Here is a 15,409-nt window from a genome sequence, read left to right as displayed (position 1 = left end):
TGCACTACAGTACTTGTATAAGGTGAATGGAAAAATACTATTTTTGTTCAGCATTTTTACAGTGCAAATATTTGTAATAAAAAATAATAGAAAGTGAGCAGTGTATACTTCGTATTTAATAAATTTTATTTATTCTATTGTTTAACAGTGTGGTTAAAACTGTGATTAATTGCAATTCATTTTTTAATCGCAGTTAAGCTTTTCGAGTTAATCACGGGAGTTAACTGTGATTAATCAACAGTCTTAGTTAAAATAGAATTTTTATTCCATGCTTTGAGGTTATTAGTAAGATTAATTATATTCATTGGAGGGATAAAGTAACTAAATCACTTTTTGTCATGTTCTGTTTTAAGCCATCTTGTCTTAACATAACATATTAAATAATTTTTGTTGTTTTCCAGTTAAAGTGGAACCTATACCTGCTATTAGCCATGCTACAATAGGAGCTGCTAGTCGTATCATTCAGACATCTCAGACCACGCCCTTACAGACAGTTACTATAGTGCAACAGGCACCTCTAGGTCAACACCAGCTACCAATAAAAACTGTAACGCAGAATGGAACACACATAGTACCTATCACCACAGCGATACAAGGACAGGGCAACACTGGTAAGCTTTTGATCAATATTGCCTATAGCCACAAACATTTCCAGTGTAGGAACTGCCTTCAGAATGAGCAAATTTGTACAGTTTCTCATTGTAAAATCTCAGTTATACTCAAACAGAAAGCAACTAGAGTTGCACATACACTTTCAGTTTTCAACCTGCAGCGTGTGGGTGGGGGTGTGTGTGTGTGTGTGAGAGAGAGAGACAGACAGACAGACATTTGGTGTCTCCTTTCACTGGTTGTAACCAGAATGGGAATTTAATCTCTGAAATTCTTAAAGGGTCACTGTCAGGGATTACAACTGCCAAATTAAACCCAACCTAAAAATGACTTTTAAAATGTTGGTTTTTTTAGTTCTCAAAAACTCTGTTCCTGCAAAGCAAGGGCTGCAATATTAAAATGGACAACCAGTCCTCTGGGTGGTCAAGAACAAAGTGGGTGCAAGGCTTCTTTGTGGGTCAGCTTTTTAGGTCATTCTTCTACTCTACTTTTCTCCAAAGCTTCTGAAGAATAAAAAATATTAAATTTACAAGAATTCTAAAGGATTCTTTTAAAGCCTCTTGCCTGTCTTAATACCCTCTGACGTCTCAGTTTTTGAGTAGGCAGTCTGATTGGATGGCAGGACAAACATACATTTGTATCAAATACAGCTTTTGGTTTGGTTTGCTGATAAATCTAATTTCATGCCTATTTGTTTTGACAGTTTCCCTTTTAAATAAATATGCCCAAGGTGAATTAAAAAATTATGAATTAAAAAAATCTACAGTTGATTATTTAAAGAAGATTAATCTACATGTTGCTAATTCTTTGCTTTCTTCTCAGTTTATACATATTCGTTTCTTTTAAGTTTCCTAATTGTTCCTGGAATTTCAGATTTTACATAGGAACTTCTTTCTAAGAAATTTTCCCACTTAACTTGTTCATGTATGCTTGAAAAGTCAAGTCCAGGCCTTTGTTAACATCCTTACTATGAGAAGAACACAAACGCAAACATAAAATGCAAACAGGCTATTGGGGTTGTCAGCCAACGACTCCTTCCAACATAATGAGCTTCCACAAGTCAAGAAATCTGGAATGCTTCAACAAAGCTATATTCCTCCATCAAGGTTTGCCATTTGAAGTCAGTTAAGAGTTCTTGAAAATGCCATTCTTGGGTGCCTGGCTTTGTATTTAGGAACCTAATTTTAGGCTTCTATTCTTTAAAAATATTGGCCTTCGTATACAAAAAAAAGTTTGCAATAACTTTATTATTGAAAATCGGAGTAACTTTCCGCTGTTATCACTGAAACCATTTTGTTTTGAAATGACAAAGATTTTATGTCACTAGGAGAAGTTTTTAATCAAAATACAATTTTAGTCCCTGATGCTATAACCATTTAGATGCATGATTAAAGTTAAGTTCATGAATAGTTCCATTGAAGTCAGTGGGACAATTCATGTGAGTAAAATTACATGTATATGTACAGTACTTGCAGAATCAGAACCTTAATTTTCAATATTTCATTTTTTTTGCCCACAGCAGTTTTATAAAATTCAAATAGAATCCTTTCAGTTAAGGCATTTAAAAACAAAAACCACTTCATGTATAATTCATTATAAATCTAAATCTAAAATTGCCATAGCGCACATTTTCAATTAGTTTTACAAAGCTTCAACCTGATTTAATCTTTGATTTAAATAATTTAAAATTGCCTTAAGTTTAATTACTCCACCCTGAATTTGCCATTCTGGAACAGACAGGTGATCCATTTATTGTCAGCATCTTTATTTTTGACAGTGCCCTGTACCAGGTGCTTCAGATAAAGCTGCAATAATCCCCTTAATAGACAGTTCTGGAGTAACTACTCAAAATGGAAGTTGTGTTCTTAACCCAAGTATTTGCTTATGCCCAGAAGCATGGGGGCTTATATCATAGATTTTTCTCTTATTAACTGTCATGTCCATATGACTTGTCATTTTTTGAATGCTGCCTTGTCTTGTGGCTAGTAGTTTGCACAGGTTAATACCTTATTTTCTAAACAAAACATTTCCTGTTATCAGTTTAAATTTTTGTTTGACATTTAGTTTAATTGGATATATCCTTTTGAATTATGGTAATAATTTGGACCATCTGTTTTATTTTTTTCTGAACAATTTACTATATGCCCCCTCTTATTTGTCTCCTTAGTTAAGCAGTCCTAATCTTTTCAGAGTCTTGTATAGGAACCTTTCCATTTCTCTGTCGTAGCAGATCATCTTTGTGTCCCTTCTGTATCTGCTAAATTTTTCTGAGATGGGATGACCAGAACTAAAAGCAGTATTCAAGATGAGGATGTAACATCATTTTATATAATGGCATGATAGTATTCTCGATATGAGCACGTATTTTATTGAAAGCTAGGTCCTTTTTGTGAGTGGTTTCAGTTAAAATAGAATGCTGTAATGTTTATTAGTTTAAATTATTCTGTCCAGTGTGCACTACTTTGCATATTTCCAAATTGCAATTCAACTACTATCATGGGGTCCATTTGCCTGGCTTTGATAGGTCCATCTGAAGTTTAGTCTTTTTTTGAGTGTCCTAAATTTTGTCATTGTGACACTTGAGTTTTCCCTTAGTTTTCACTTTTGAAAATGGGATTTAAGTTCTTAAATCATAGGAGTTTTTGAAAATTTTACCCCAAATCCAAAGTCGCCTTTCCTCTTGTGTGTGCTAAAGCTAGTTGTTCCAAGAAGCAAGTATTTATGGAATCAAGGGATTACTTCTCTAAACAGGCTTATATGCAGGTGACTGAAGTCGCCTACTGTTGCTTGTGTTTAGAATACATTACTCTCTCCATAGGAGATTTTTCATGTAGAAACTGTCATCTTTAAAGTAAGGCTCAGACTTTTTAAACATCTGGGTTTTAAAACAGCTTTTTTTGTAATTACAGTGATCTCTTTTTTTCCTTTTTCTTTTGTTCCATCTGAAGTAACTGTCTTCCTTGCTAGCTATTCAGAGATCAGATTAGGAGCTAATCACAGTGCTGACTAGAAAGCAAATGATTTGTGCAAAACCAAGCAAAAAAGATGCAACAGGAAAGCAGTCTCTTCACTGGGAGAAGAGTGAAGTGAGGTATCTGCTGTATCAGAAAAGCATCTTGACAGTATAGATGGTATCAAGCTGTTTGCTGGCCACATAAAATAACTGTGAACAGGAATTCTCTACTATAGTTTAGTAAGAACAGACTAATCTGAGCTCCATAAAGGAAGTTTAAAATCAGAGTATCTATCAGAAATGCATGTTTCTGTTGTTGGAACGAACAAGTAGCTTTTAACTCTTTTTAATAAAGTGTTAAATTCCCTATAGGCACTCATCCCTGTTAAATCTTCATTTTCCATTACAACCATTAATGTCTTTCTTGAATGGATAAAAGCAAAATCAGTCTTTGAACAGTCTTTTGTTAGTTTAAATTACAGTGTTGCAGGATGTTAAATTGTTCTTGACTAAAATACTGACGCTGATACTCCAGATGCTGGTGATTCAGTCACTATATACAGGAATTGATTTTATAAAACATGGTGCCGCATATATTGTCTAGCTTCCTTTTCAAGGTGATGCTGAAATTTATTTTCCTTTGCCCATTAATTTATTCTGGTTGGTAGCTGGATTTTTCTGCTGCAGAAAACATTGCCCTTAGATTCTTAATCCTACTTTTGGCCAAAGAATTATTTTTTGTTGTGGATTGCCCTCATTCCTGGCCATTGGGTTCACTGATTGTTGTAGTGTAAACACCAAAGAAGAATATGAGCTGTTTTCTAAAAATCTACATTTTGTCATCTTTATAATGTCATCCTTTTTCTGCAAGACATATTTACAAAGGTCAGACGTGTATTGTGTCTATAAAATTAGAGTGGCTTGTGCACTTTTCAGTCACATTTACTTCCCCCCTAACTGAAATTATATTTTCATCAGAGCTGTGAGAGTGCAGAAAGGAAGCTCTTTTATGTAGCCTGATGGTGTCCTTGTTAAATTCAAAGTTCTCACCTACCAGTTCCAAGTCCTCGGATATTTCATTGTCTAACATAATAGTATTTTAGTAGTATTTGCAGGGGACGTTATACAGTACGACTAGGACCTGTGATTTTTTTCCTAAATGCTGACAAGTAGAGGGATAACTGCTTTGGGAGAGAGCTTCTTAGGACCTTGGCTTCTCTCTGGCCACATGACTTCAGATGAGGTTTATATACTGCTCCTAGGATAGCTAGGTCTCTCTTCTGTCCCTTTTTATTCATATATTCCAACAGGAAATACAATATAATGTGTAACAATTAGGGGCTTCTCAAGTACAGCCACCACCAACCTAAAGACCAAACTTTAGGAAACGCTGGATTAGTCGAACACACTACACAGCAACAGTTCAGCCACTTATAGAATCCCCAGTCTTCAGCGGGCCCCACTCAGTATGCATGCGTCATGCAACAGAGCAAAATCTCCACCAAAATAACTTTGGGGCACAAACAGATAACAGCTACGCAGCTTTCAGGCCACAGTAACTTACGCTGTGAACCAAAGGTGGTCTCAGGATTTGGGAGAAGTAAAGATTACTTAAAGCTGTCTTCCCCATTGTCCCATGATACTTCGCTCTGCACAGCTCGCCCAGGTCAACAAATCTGGTCCTTTAAATCTAAAAATTGACCTAAAATACTTTGTCTGAGAGGAAAAACATTTATAAGAAGAAAAAAAAAAAAGGCACCAGACACACATTTCACGTATTCAGTATGGTGCAGAATACTTTGCTAAATTTCTTTTATGTGGCATTAACTGTTCAGTCTGCTAAACTGTAGCAGTGTACTTAATCAGCTACCCCCTAATTTAGCTATACAGAACTGTGGAACTTTGCTATGTATAAGATCCTGCTTTCAAAAAGGAATTAAGCAATATGATGAAAGGTTTTGTACTACAGTGCATCAGTGTTTTCTTTGCTGTATACATTACACTATTGCATACAAAAACTGCACCCATGCAACCTTAATTTAGCCTCCATATGCGTTATGATACGGTCTTTAATTACATGATCACATACTACTTTTTCTACAGGACCCCAGCCTCATTCAGTGTTCACTGAATGAACAGCCACTCAATAGTTTGCTTTATCCTTGTTCAGTGTGTGGCCAGCATTGCATTATTTGTACACCATTCAAACCCTGCTCTCAGAACAGTGAGTTTTGTTGTTTGGTTTTGGTTTTGTAAATATTTTTCTGGAAATTCCAGATTCTGTTCATCTCGCTTACATCAGTATATTGGGGAAATCTGCAAATGGAATACAGAGTGAAGTTTTAAAATACATTTAAAAACATAACTTCAGTATAATATGCTAGTCCCTTGTTACCAAAGAAAGTAATGGGGAATAACTAGATCTGAGAGCACTTCCCAGCTGTGCCAGAGACTCCATGTGTGATGCTGGGTAAAGTCACGTAATCTCTCTGCACCTTAGTTTCCTGGCCACAGAATGAAGATACTTCCTTTCTCCCACCCTTTTTCTTGACTATTTAAATGGTAAGTGCTTCAAGGCAGGGATTCTAATGTTTGTACAAGTATCAGAGGGGGAGCCGTGTTAGTCTGGATCTGTAAAAGCAGCAAAGAGTCTTGTGGCACCTTATAGACTAACAGACGTTTTGGAGCATGAGCTTTCGTGGGTGAATACCCACTTTGTCAGACGAAAGCTCATGCTCCAATACGTCTGTTAGTCTATAAGGTGCCACAGGACTCTTGGTTAATGTTTGTACAGTGACGAGAAGAATGTGCCCTGAATCCAGATTGGGGCCTCTAATGCGCTGATGTAAAACAAATAATGTTTATGATGTTTAACAACAATGCTAGTTTGACTCTTGTATTGTCTGTTTCAAAATTAATTTGGAATCTGAAGTTTTTCATTATCTTTCTTACAGCTGCTGCAAGTCCTTTGCATATGTTAGCAACCCATGCATCTGCATCAGCATCTCTTCCAACAAAACGCCAGAACGGAGACCAGTCAGAACAACAAGAACTTAAACGTATCAAAACAGAGGATGGAGAAAGCATAGTCATAGCTGTTAATGTGGACACCCCATCTGTTGCAGTGAGTGATCAAGGCAGCCAGAACTAGAAGCGTAGTGGAGTTTCCTTTTTTCCTTTTTTTTTTTTTGGGGGGGTGGGGGTGGCGGGGAGGAATCAACTCCATGGTGCCAAAAGGAGACACTTAAATATAACACCTAAAACATTGGAACATGTTCTCACGCAGTGGGGAAAGGGGCCCTGTGATCAGACTTCAACTTTCAGCACTGAAAAAACAACACAGGTGGCCTTAAAACTCAGTAATTTAAAAAAAATCAAACTGCAAAACATCTTGTTCCAGAGGCTGTGACCCTGCTCCTCCCCACCCCCTACTGAACTAACTCTGTGTACACCGAGGAGAAATCCAGAGTTGGGGAGGTCTGCAGCTTTATAAAATCTTTATTGGATTATTTTAAGGACTGAGTATCTCAGTGTAACGGCAGCATGATAAGCGCTTAGTGTGAACTGGTTTCAAACGATTGTATATTCCTTAAAGGGAACAGAGGCAAGGAGCCATGTCCTACATCTTGGCAGCTAGCCTTTCATAATGACCTACCCAATGCAGTTGTTGGTAGATATGCAGTATTTTGTTGTTCACATGTGGAATTAGAAATTTTTGAGGTGTATTTTCATTTCTTTGCAAAATAATGGGGTCTTTGACATTTCAAATCACTCCATTTCTACTCCGGAAACTTTGGAATCACACAATACTTTTCATGTGAAATTTTGTTTAGTAAAAAACTGAATGTAGGGGTTTTTTAACCAATGGAATGATTTACTTTTGTCTGTCCTGTTAAAGTTCAGATAAAGCTACTTTATTACATCTGCAAATTTTCATATTTTAGCAGTTGCCTGATAAATTTAATCAAATTTTATTACCATGTGTAGTGATCAAATGCTTCTTCGGGCTTGCATGTAACTGATTAGAAATTACAATGTAAATGAGCCGTTAACTGACGTAAAGAACTGCTATGAATTTGACCAGAGCTGCACTTACCTGTTTCTCTTTCTTGCTACCTTTTGCTGTTTGTTACTTTGTGTTGACTTTGACTGTCCCTGGCATATTTTTCCAGTCTAAAGTAAAACAAGAGTCTCGCTTAATATTGTGTATGTTTAAGATAACAGACTGTTCTTCATTTAGAAAAGATAAAATTCTTTATCACAAGTCCTTTTAAAAAGAGAGTAAAAATTATCTTGTCAGAGGTATATTCAGTATTTTTAAGCTTAAGCACCCATCTGTAGAAATTAATCTGACCAGTTTATCCATAAAACTTTTGATGTCATACACAGACCCTCTGGGGTCTCCATTAAGAGTAGCTGTTGTGGTTTTCTAACAGTGGCTACCATATTATTATAATAAAAGTTGGTTTTTTTTTTTAAAGTGTGTGTTCTGCGGTTGAACAGTTTAAAATGTATTGGTAATTATTCACTTTAATTGTGGTAATAGATTCCACCTTACATTTCCAAATTAAACTAAAAGTTTAGGCTGCTGTTCAGTCTTTAATTCACATAATGTCTTGTTCCTTCATAGAGTGAGGTGAGTGAAGGCTGCAGAGTGGGCTTAAACTTTGAATTCCAGTTTGTTGTTTTCTGTTATTATCATGCAATTATTTATATAAATATTTGTTTTCCATTTCAAAAAAGAAAAATCTGTATTTTCATGATGGACTGAAACGGCTTATATTTAGGCAGCTTTAGGAAACTCTATTTACCAGAAGACCAAATTGAGAAATCTGTACTGAGTGTCATGTTAATCCACAAAATGGAGCTGTTACAATGTCAATGCAGATAATACATATTAAAAATTGTGAAAAATACTGTACACTAGCTGAGTTTATAAGAGGCATTTTAAAAAAATCCATGATGTAAAACTCCAGAATGATATTCGAAGTGTTAATGGGAGTTTTAAAAATTTTTTGAGAACAATAAGCATCCCTTGATAGTAATCTGGTGGTTGTTATTGGACACTTTATAATTTATACACAGCCATGTAGATTTAATTAAAAATCAAGGCAGTAGTTGGATATAAACCTACTGATTAGAACTTGGTTTCTATTCAGAAGTGAGTCTGTTCACAACTAGAAATGAGTGAATGAGTTAAATCTTTTTAATAAATGTTAAATTATTCAAAAAATATCACTAAGTTAGTCTAACAGTTACTCCCAAGTGTGTTTATGAAGTGTTCACTTAGGTCTACTGCTTGTCAGTTTATACTGGCAATGCCAATATAGCTGCTAATAGCAGAGCAAGTGGTGACTTGGTCCTGAATGTTTAAGCAGAAAAAGGCTGTGCTGGCAAACTGTTCCTGATCCTGCTAGTATGGAACAGATTTGGCCCTGTCTCTTTTATACCCTGAAGGTTCTGCAAATGGAAATTTGGTAGCAGATCTTGATTGAAACCATTTTGAGCCACATGGAGTTTGTCACAGGAAGTTGCCTTCATTAATGTATGGGTTTCCAAGTGATCTTTAAAAATACTCAAGTGAAAAATGCTTAACTTCTTCCACGGATGCAGTACAGGATTTAACTACTTAAAATTCAAACCTAAATGAATTGACAATTTCAGATTATTTTTAAATTGAACTGTTCCTATGGTAGTTTAATATATTATACTCTCCTTTAATGTCAAACACGTTTGGTGGTAGAAAGCACCTAGATGATACGATGATGCATGTGGTAAGACAGGTTTGGTGAGATTCTGTATTTACAACAGTGCTTCTCTTGATATGGTACTGATGACCTTACTGAGTCAGAGTAGAATCTTACCGCCACCTTGCTTTTGCTTTGACTGACCAAAAACTTCCCCAAATGTGCCATAAATGTGGGGGTTTGGCCTCCCTCTAATATTGATTGGTCTCTGATCCAATTGCCTCTATGACTGTGATGTACTGTATTACACTAACTACCTTCCTTCCAGTGTCCATCTCTCCTTTTTAACCCTGCTTTTATGAAAAAGGCTGTGAAAGAGTCTAATATAAGCAACCCAGCTTGTAGTACTCTAAATGGGATTTGACCAAAGCATTTTATAACTTCCCACCTTACTTAGAGCTTGTTTACAATTGGCTATAACTTTGCTGCTTCAGATATGGAAGATTAAAGTGTTCACTAGCACCCAGTGCTAGTCTCTTATGCTGACTTCCCTGTGTGAGGTGACTCTTCATGGCAATGTCTCCAAAACCCCACCTCTCCAAAGAGGACACTCTTTAATGAAATTGGGGTGGAGTGGGTAGTGGCACTCACTCCAGACAGCAAGATTTTAACCCAAGCCCCTGGGAGATAGGATCCTCTTTTAGTCCTGGAACAAGAATGTTCTCAGGTCTCTCCTCGTGCTGGCCATATGATGCCAGCTCTCATCTATTGTATGGTGCTGCAAAGCCATATTCAGAGCCCAATACAACCAGAAAGGACTGCTGGTACAGTGGGACAAAACACTCATTTTTTTATAGTAAGTGAAGTTATCTGAATGTTGAGCCCTCACACAGATTTTTGTCTGTTTGCCACTTTGCATAAATGCATAACAGTTTACTATTACACTATTCTTGATTTTACTGATTTAGGTACAGCCGCCAATGCTAACCACAAGGATATCTGTGAAAGTGCTTGGGTGAGTAAATCACTTTCCAGAATAGATAACTAGACAGAAGAGAAAATAGGGATGGGAGTTTTTTCAACTTTCATTGTTTTTGTTTGTTCCAGAGTGACATTATTTAAATCACCAATTTTAATCTTGATCAAAATCAGAAAGTTGGAAATCTTGATTTAAATATCAGTTTTGTACTTCAGTTATTTTTCTAAAGAAATGTTGATTCTCATTGGATGTTAACCATTAAACGTATACTAAACAGAGCCTTCACACTAAATTTGGTACTAATTTTGCTTGTCAAGAAGATACAGCATATTAATACAAATTTATGTAAGCAGATATATAGCTTAACGTACATTTATTCAGATTTTTTATTGTTCCAAAATGGTGAACCATGCATTTATTTACTAGATTAATTTTTTACTTGGGATTTGTGTCAGTCTGCAAGTGGATGGAAGTTGGAATTCAATCAAAAATGCACATAAACAGCAACTTCAAATTGTTTTTTATTAGTTAAATAAACCTACCTTAAATGTGCTGGACATAAAAGGGGAAACAGGGTTATCAAAACATCTTTTGAATGTATGTGTAGTGAGTGAGTTGAACTGATTTTGTTTCTGGTGGTCATGTCCTTTAATACTATAGGACTAGTAGTTCTTATCCTCATATCTCATTTTTATTCGTAGATTGGAAGAAAAAATGAGCTTTCCTGCTGCTTTAACTTACAAGCTGCTTTCTTAGTTTTGAATGAACTAGTCATTGAACTGAAATGAAAACATTCTCTCTCAACCTGCAGAAGATGATACTGCTATCAAAAACCAGATTAGTGCTTCAGCAACCTGATTCCAGGTGTTCGCCAGTGTCATCCAGCAGTTTGGCTTTCTTTAATTTAGATTTCAATAGATTACAATAAGTCTAGACCTTAATATAAATTGCTATAATTTAAAATTTATTTCTAAAATGTAAATCAGATTAGTATGATCTCCCCTGGTTTGTTCGTTGATGGAGGCACAAGGCCAATATTTATTTCCTTTCCTTCTTGTGCTGAAACTGTATAAAAAACAGCAGTGTTCCTGGCATCATAGTTGAAGAGTGTGGGAAGCCTTATTACCTTCTCATTTTGAAAGGAGACCTCTTGGAAATGAGTACCCAACTCTGAAGAAAATTAATTCTTATTGATCCTTTTATGGTGTGACTTTTGCTGTTAGCAAATGTGTAGAAATTTCACGGAAGAAATTGAATTAGGAATGCCCTGTTACTGCATTTATTGTACTGGCTTACATAATTTTTCTTTTCAGGATTTTGGACTGTCTTGTAGATGTTAGGATTGTACACAAAAGGAGGAGGTGCTGGTAATCTCTATGTCCAAAGTCAAGATGGTATCATAGCATTTCCTGTTCTCTGAAGTTGTAATGGGTATGCGATGTCTTCTGGATTAAGAGTATACATGTGGTTTTGATCAGCAATAGATTAACATCTGTAGGTTTCGCCAACACCATGGCAAGTTGAATACATAAGCTCCTCATTAAGTCAAGAAGGCTCTTTATCTACAATCTATTAATATTGGCTTCATGAGCTAGCTATACTCCTGGGATAATTCTGCGCTACTGTGTGTGCGCATAATAATTAGTGAGCCCCATAGCTATACCTTTTGCACAGAAAAAAGCTGCTGCTGAAATGTTGCTGTAGTTCTGCCTTTTTCCCCACCAGAGGGCGCTGTGGTGCAAGAACAGCAGCAGCTCCCAGCAGAAAATAACGGCTGCGGTTCCACCATTTGCCCAGTAGAGGGTGCTGAGGGGACAGAAAAAGCTGCAGCTCCTGGCCAGTGCAGGAAGAGAGCCTGACTTCTTCAGTGCCCCTTAGGCCAGTTCAGGAGACGGGGGCTCATAAGGGCTAGTGGGGGAGGACAGACTTGGGTAGGGGCTGAATGGGAGTGGAGGCACAGGGCCAGAGTGGGGGAGGGAGGGGCAGGTCCACATGGTAATGGGGGCAGAGTTACAGAGGGACAGGGAGTGGCTGGGTAGGGGCAGAGGGTACAGGTGACATGGATGGGAGTGGCTGGGTGGGGGCACAGATGTGGGGATGGGGAGGGGGTAGAGGAGAGTGCCTGGGTGGAGGCACAGAGAGACATGGGGATGGGGTGTCTGTGGGTGGAGGGGGACATGTCAAGGGGTGCAGGAACACATTAGAACAGAGGCGGATGTGCCTGAATGGGAGAGGTGAGGGGTCAGCTTGGGTCTGCATGGGGGAAGCTCCCTAACAATCCCTCCCTGCACCTCAAAAAAATTATTCCATACTCCCCCCTCCCCCACAACCTTCCAAGTTCACACCGTCTCCTTCCCAGCAATTTACTTCCCTCTCCCTCTGCTCCTGTTACCCCTGACTCCCCCCAAGCCTTTGCACTGCTTCTGAGGGGTGTGGGAAATATGGTTCTGTATTGTAGTTTAAATGAATTATTACTCAGTTCTGTGTTAATATGCCAAGTAAGGAATCTATTGGTCAAAAAACATTTCCTGAATCTTTTCTGTTGTCTGTACTGTTACAGGTATCTTGAAATAAATGACCAAAATAATTGAAACTGGTGTGATTATATTGTTTGGACAAATAAAATATGCAGAATTTAATTCTTTGGCACAGAATTCCACCAGGAGTATAGCTACTTTTAACTAAGACAATGTGCTCTACCATCTAAATAGCATTTAATCTTTAAAAGAGCTATTAGTTATGGTAAAGTAACCTCAAATCTTTCAAAATCTTAAATTTAAACCTTGGATTTTTAACCTGTACTGAGTAGACCTATTAACCGGTAATGGAAAGATGTGAGTGTGTTGGACACTTGATTACTTCATATCCTGACCCCTATTACTAAAGTCAAGATATACCACATCATCTGCTTCCCCTCATCCACAAGGCTTGTTACTCTGTCAAAGAAAGCTATTCAGGTGGTTTGACATGATTTCTTCTTGACAAATCCATGCTGACTGTTACTTATCACCTTTTAAGTACACCTCTACCCTGATATAACACAGGTTTGCATATAGTGTGGTAACCCCAGGGCTCCAACAGAGAGGCTTAGCTGGCGATTTAAAGGGCTTGGAGCTCTGGCTGCTGTGGGGAGCCCAGGGCCCTTTAAATCACTGCTGGAGCCCTGCTACTGCTACCCCAATATAATGGGGTTTCACCTATAAGGCAGTAGGGATTTTTGGCTCCCGAGGACCACGTTATATATGGGTAGAGGTTTATTTGTAAATTGATTGCTTAAATTATTTGCTCCATTATCTCTTGAGGTACTGAAGTTAAGCTGCCTGGTCTGTAATTCCCTGGGGTTGTCCTTATTCCCTTTTTGATAAATGGCACTATATTTGCCCTTTTCCTTTCCATGGCTCTTCGAAGATAATCGCCTCAGTCAGCTTTGAGTATTCTAGGATGTATTTCATCAAGCCCTTATGACTTGAAGACATCTAATTTGTCTGAGTAATTTTTAATTCCTATTTTAGCCTCTGCCCCAACCTCATTTTCTACTGACATTCATTAAGTTAGATGTCCACTTGCTACTAAACTTTTTGGTGAGAACTGAAACAAAAGTCTCTTAGCACTTTTTTTTTTAATCACACTTTGTCTCTAGCTAGTTTAATCTCATTTTGTGCCTAATTTTATCCCTATATATATTTTGTTTATAGTTATCCTTTGTAATTTGAAACTCACAAAATGTGGAAATTAGGTCAGATCATTGAAAATCTCCTTGCTAAGCCAGGAAGTATGGCAGATCACCTTATCTTTCCTATGTGGTGGGATAGCATGCCCTTGTGTCTCTGAAAACTGTCAACTCTCTTGAACTGTTTTTCCCCTTAGCCTTATTTCCAATGGGATCTTACCTACCAACTCCCTGCATTTGCTAATGAATTTCAAAAGGCTTGTCTTTATTGTGCAGTTTTCCCTCTTATCATTCCTTAGAATCATGAATTCTGTCATTTCATGACTTTCAAATTCTTAACCAGTTCCTCCCTATTTGTCCAAATCAAATCTAACACAACCTCTCCTCTAGTAGCTTTCTCCAATACAGTCCAAGAACTTGTTGGATAACCTGTGCCCTACTGTGTTTTCCCAACAGATGTCCAGGTAGTTGAAATCTCCCATCATGACCAAGTCCTATGCTTTGGATGATTGATGGTTAGTTATTTTAAAAAGCCTCATCCACCTCTTCTTCTTGGTTACATGGTCTGTAGTAAACCCCTACCATGACATCACCCTTGGTTTTTTATCCCTTTTACCTTATCCAGAGACTTTCTGCAAGTTCAAGTGTATACATCTTTTGATCTATAAGGCAACACCTTTTTTCCCTCAGCAAGCTGTACCCTTTTCTGCCAATCATGTGTATCACACCAAGTCTATGCCAACTATGCATAGTTATGTTTATTAACTAGTATTTCAAGTTCTTGCTTCTTCCCCATACTTCTTGCCTAAGATACTGATTTGATCCCCCCCAGTCTCTTATCTCTGCTATGAGTCTGACCCTTCTCCCAGCTCTGCATATTTAACTTACTTGTGGTCTTTTCTCTCCTACCCTGAACCCTAATTTAAAGCCCCCCTTGCTTGGTTAGCTAATCTGTATCCAGATATGCTCTCCCTGCTCTTTGAAAGGTGGACCCTCTCTCTGGTTAGCGGTCCTCCTTCCTGGAACAGCATCCCTTCGTGAAGGACGCTAAAGCCACCCTCACACCTAGACATTCACCTCCATGATGCATCTGTTTCTGCATGGGCTCCTACCTTTGCCCAGAAGGATTAGAGACCTTCACCCTTACTACTAGAGCCCTGCTCAGAGTCATACTTTGCAGTATATTAGTGCCTCCAGGGGTGAATAGTCAGAGGGCCAGATAAGCTTCACTAATACCCCCTCCCCATAGGATTGGAGCCTGTTCCTCTGTTTTGTTTTAATATGAAGTACTTGAGTTTGTAAGATCTGAAATGTAGCTAAAAAAAGTTAACCATTTTTTGCCCTAGGCCCTTTATTAAAAAGGGACATCAGCTGTTCTTGACTATGGGATGGACAGTATAACTACTGCCTAACCTTGCTATTAATTTGCATAAGTTATTTCTGAACTCAAACAGTAGGTAAGTTAAAGGTGCGTGTGTATTTAAAAAAAGTTATCCAGTGCTTACCTTAAA

General features: G+C 37.7%; 1 protein-coding gene across 1 annotated transcript in view; it reads left to right on the top strand.

Annotated features, from left to right (window-relative positions):
* Positions 1-8,038, top strand: part of FOXK2 (forkhead box K2) — a 61,693-nt gene extending 53,655 nt beyond the window's left edge. The window contains exons 8-9 of the mRNA XM_039500236.1: positions 402-611; positions 6,517-8,038. Coding sequence (XP_039356170.1) covers positions 402-611; positions 6,517-6,713 — 407 coding nt within the window. The 3' untranslated portion in view covers positions 6,714-8,038. The remainder of the gene's footprint in view (positions 1-401; positions 612-6,516) is intronic.
* Positions 8,039-15,409: the final 7,371 nt, after the last annotated feature.

Source organism: Mauremys reevesii, linkage group 15 (assembly GCF_016161935.1).
Source record: "Mauremys reevesii isolate NIE-2019 linkage group 15, ASM1616193v1, whole genome shotgun sequence".
NCBI lineage: Eukaryota > Metazoa > Chordata > Testudines > Geoemydidae > Mauremys > Mauremys reevesii.
The sequence above is the reverse complement of the archived record's forward strand: the minus strand, read 5'-3'. Positions and strand labels throughout refer to the sequence as shown.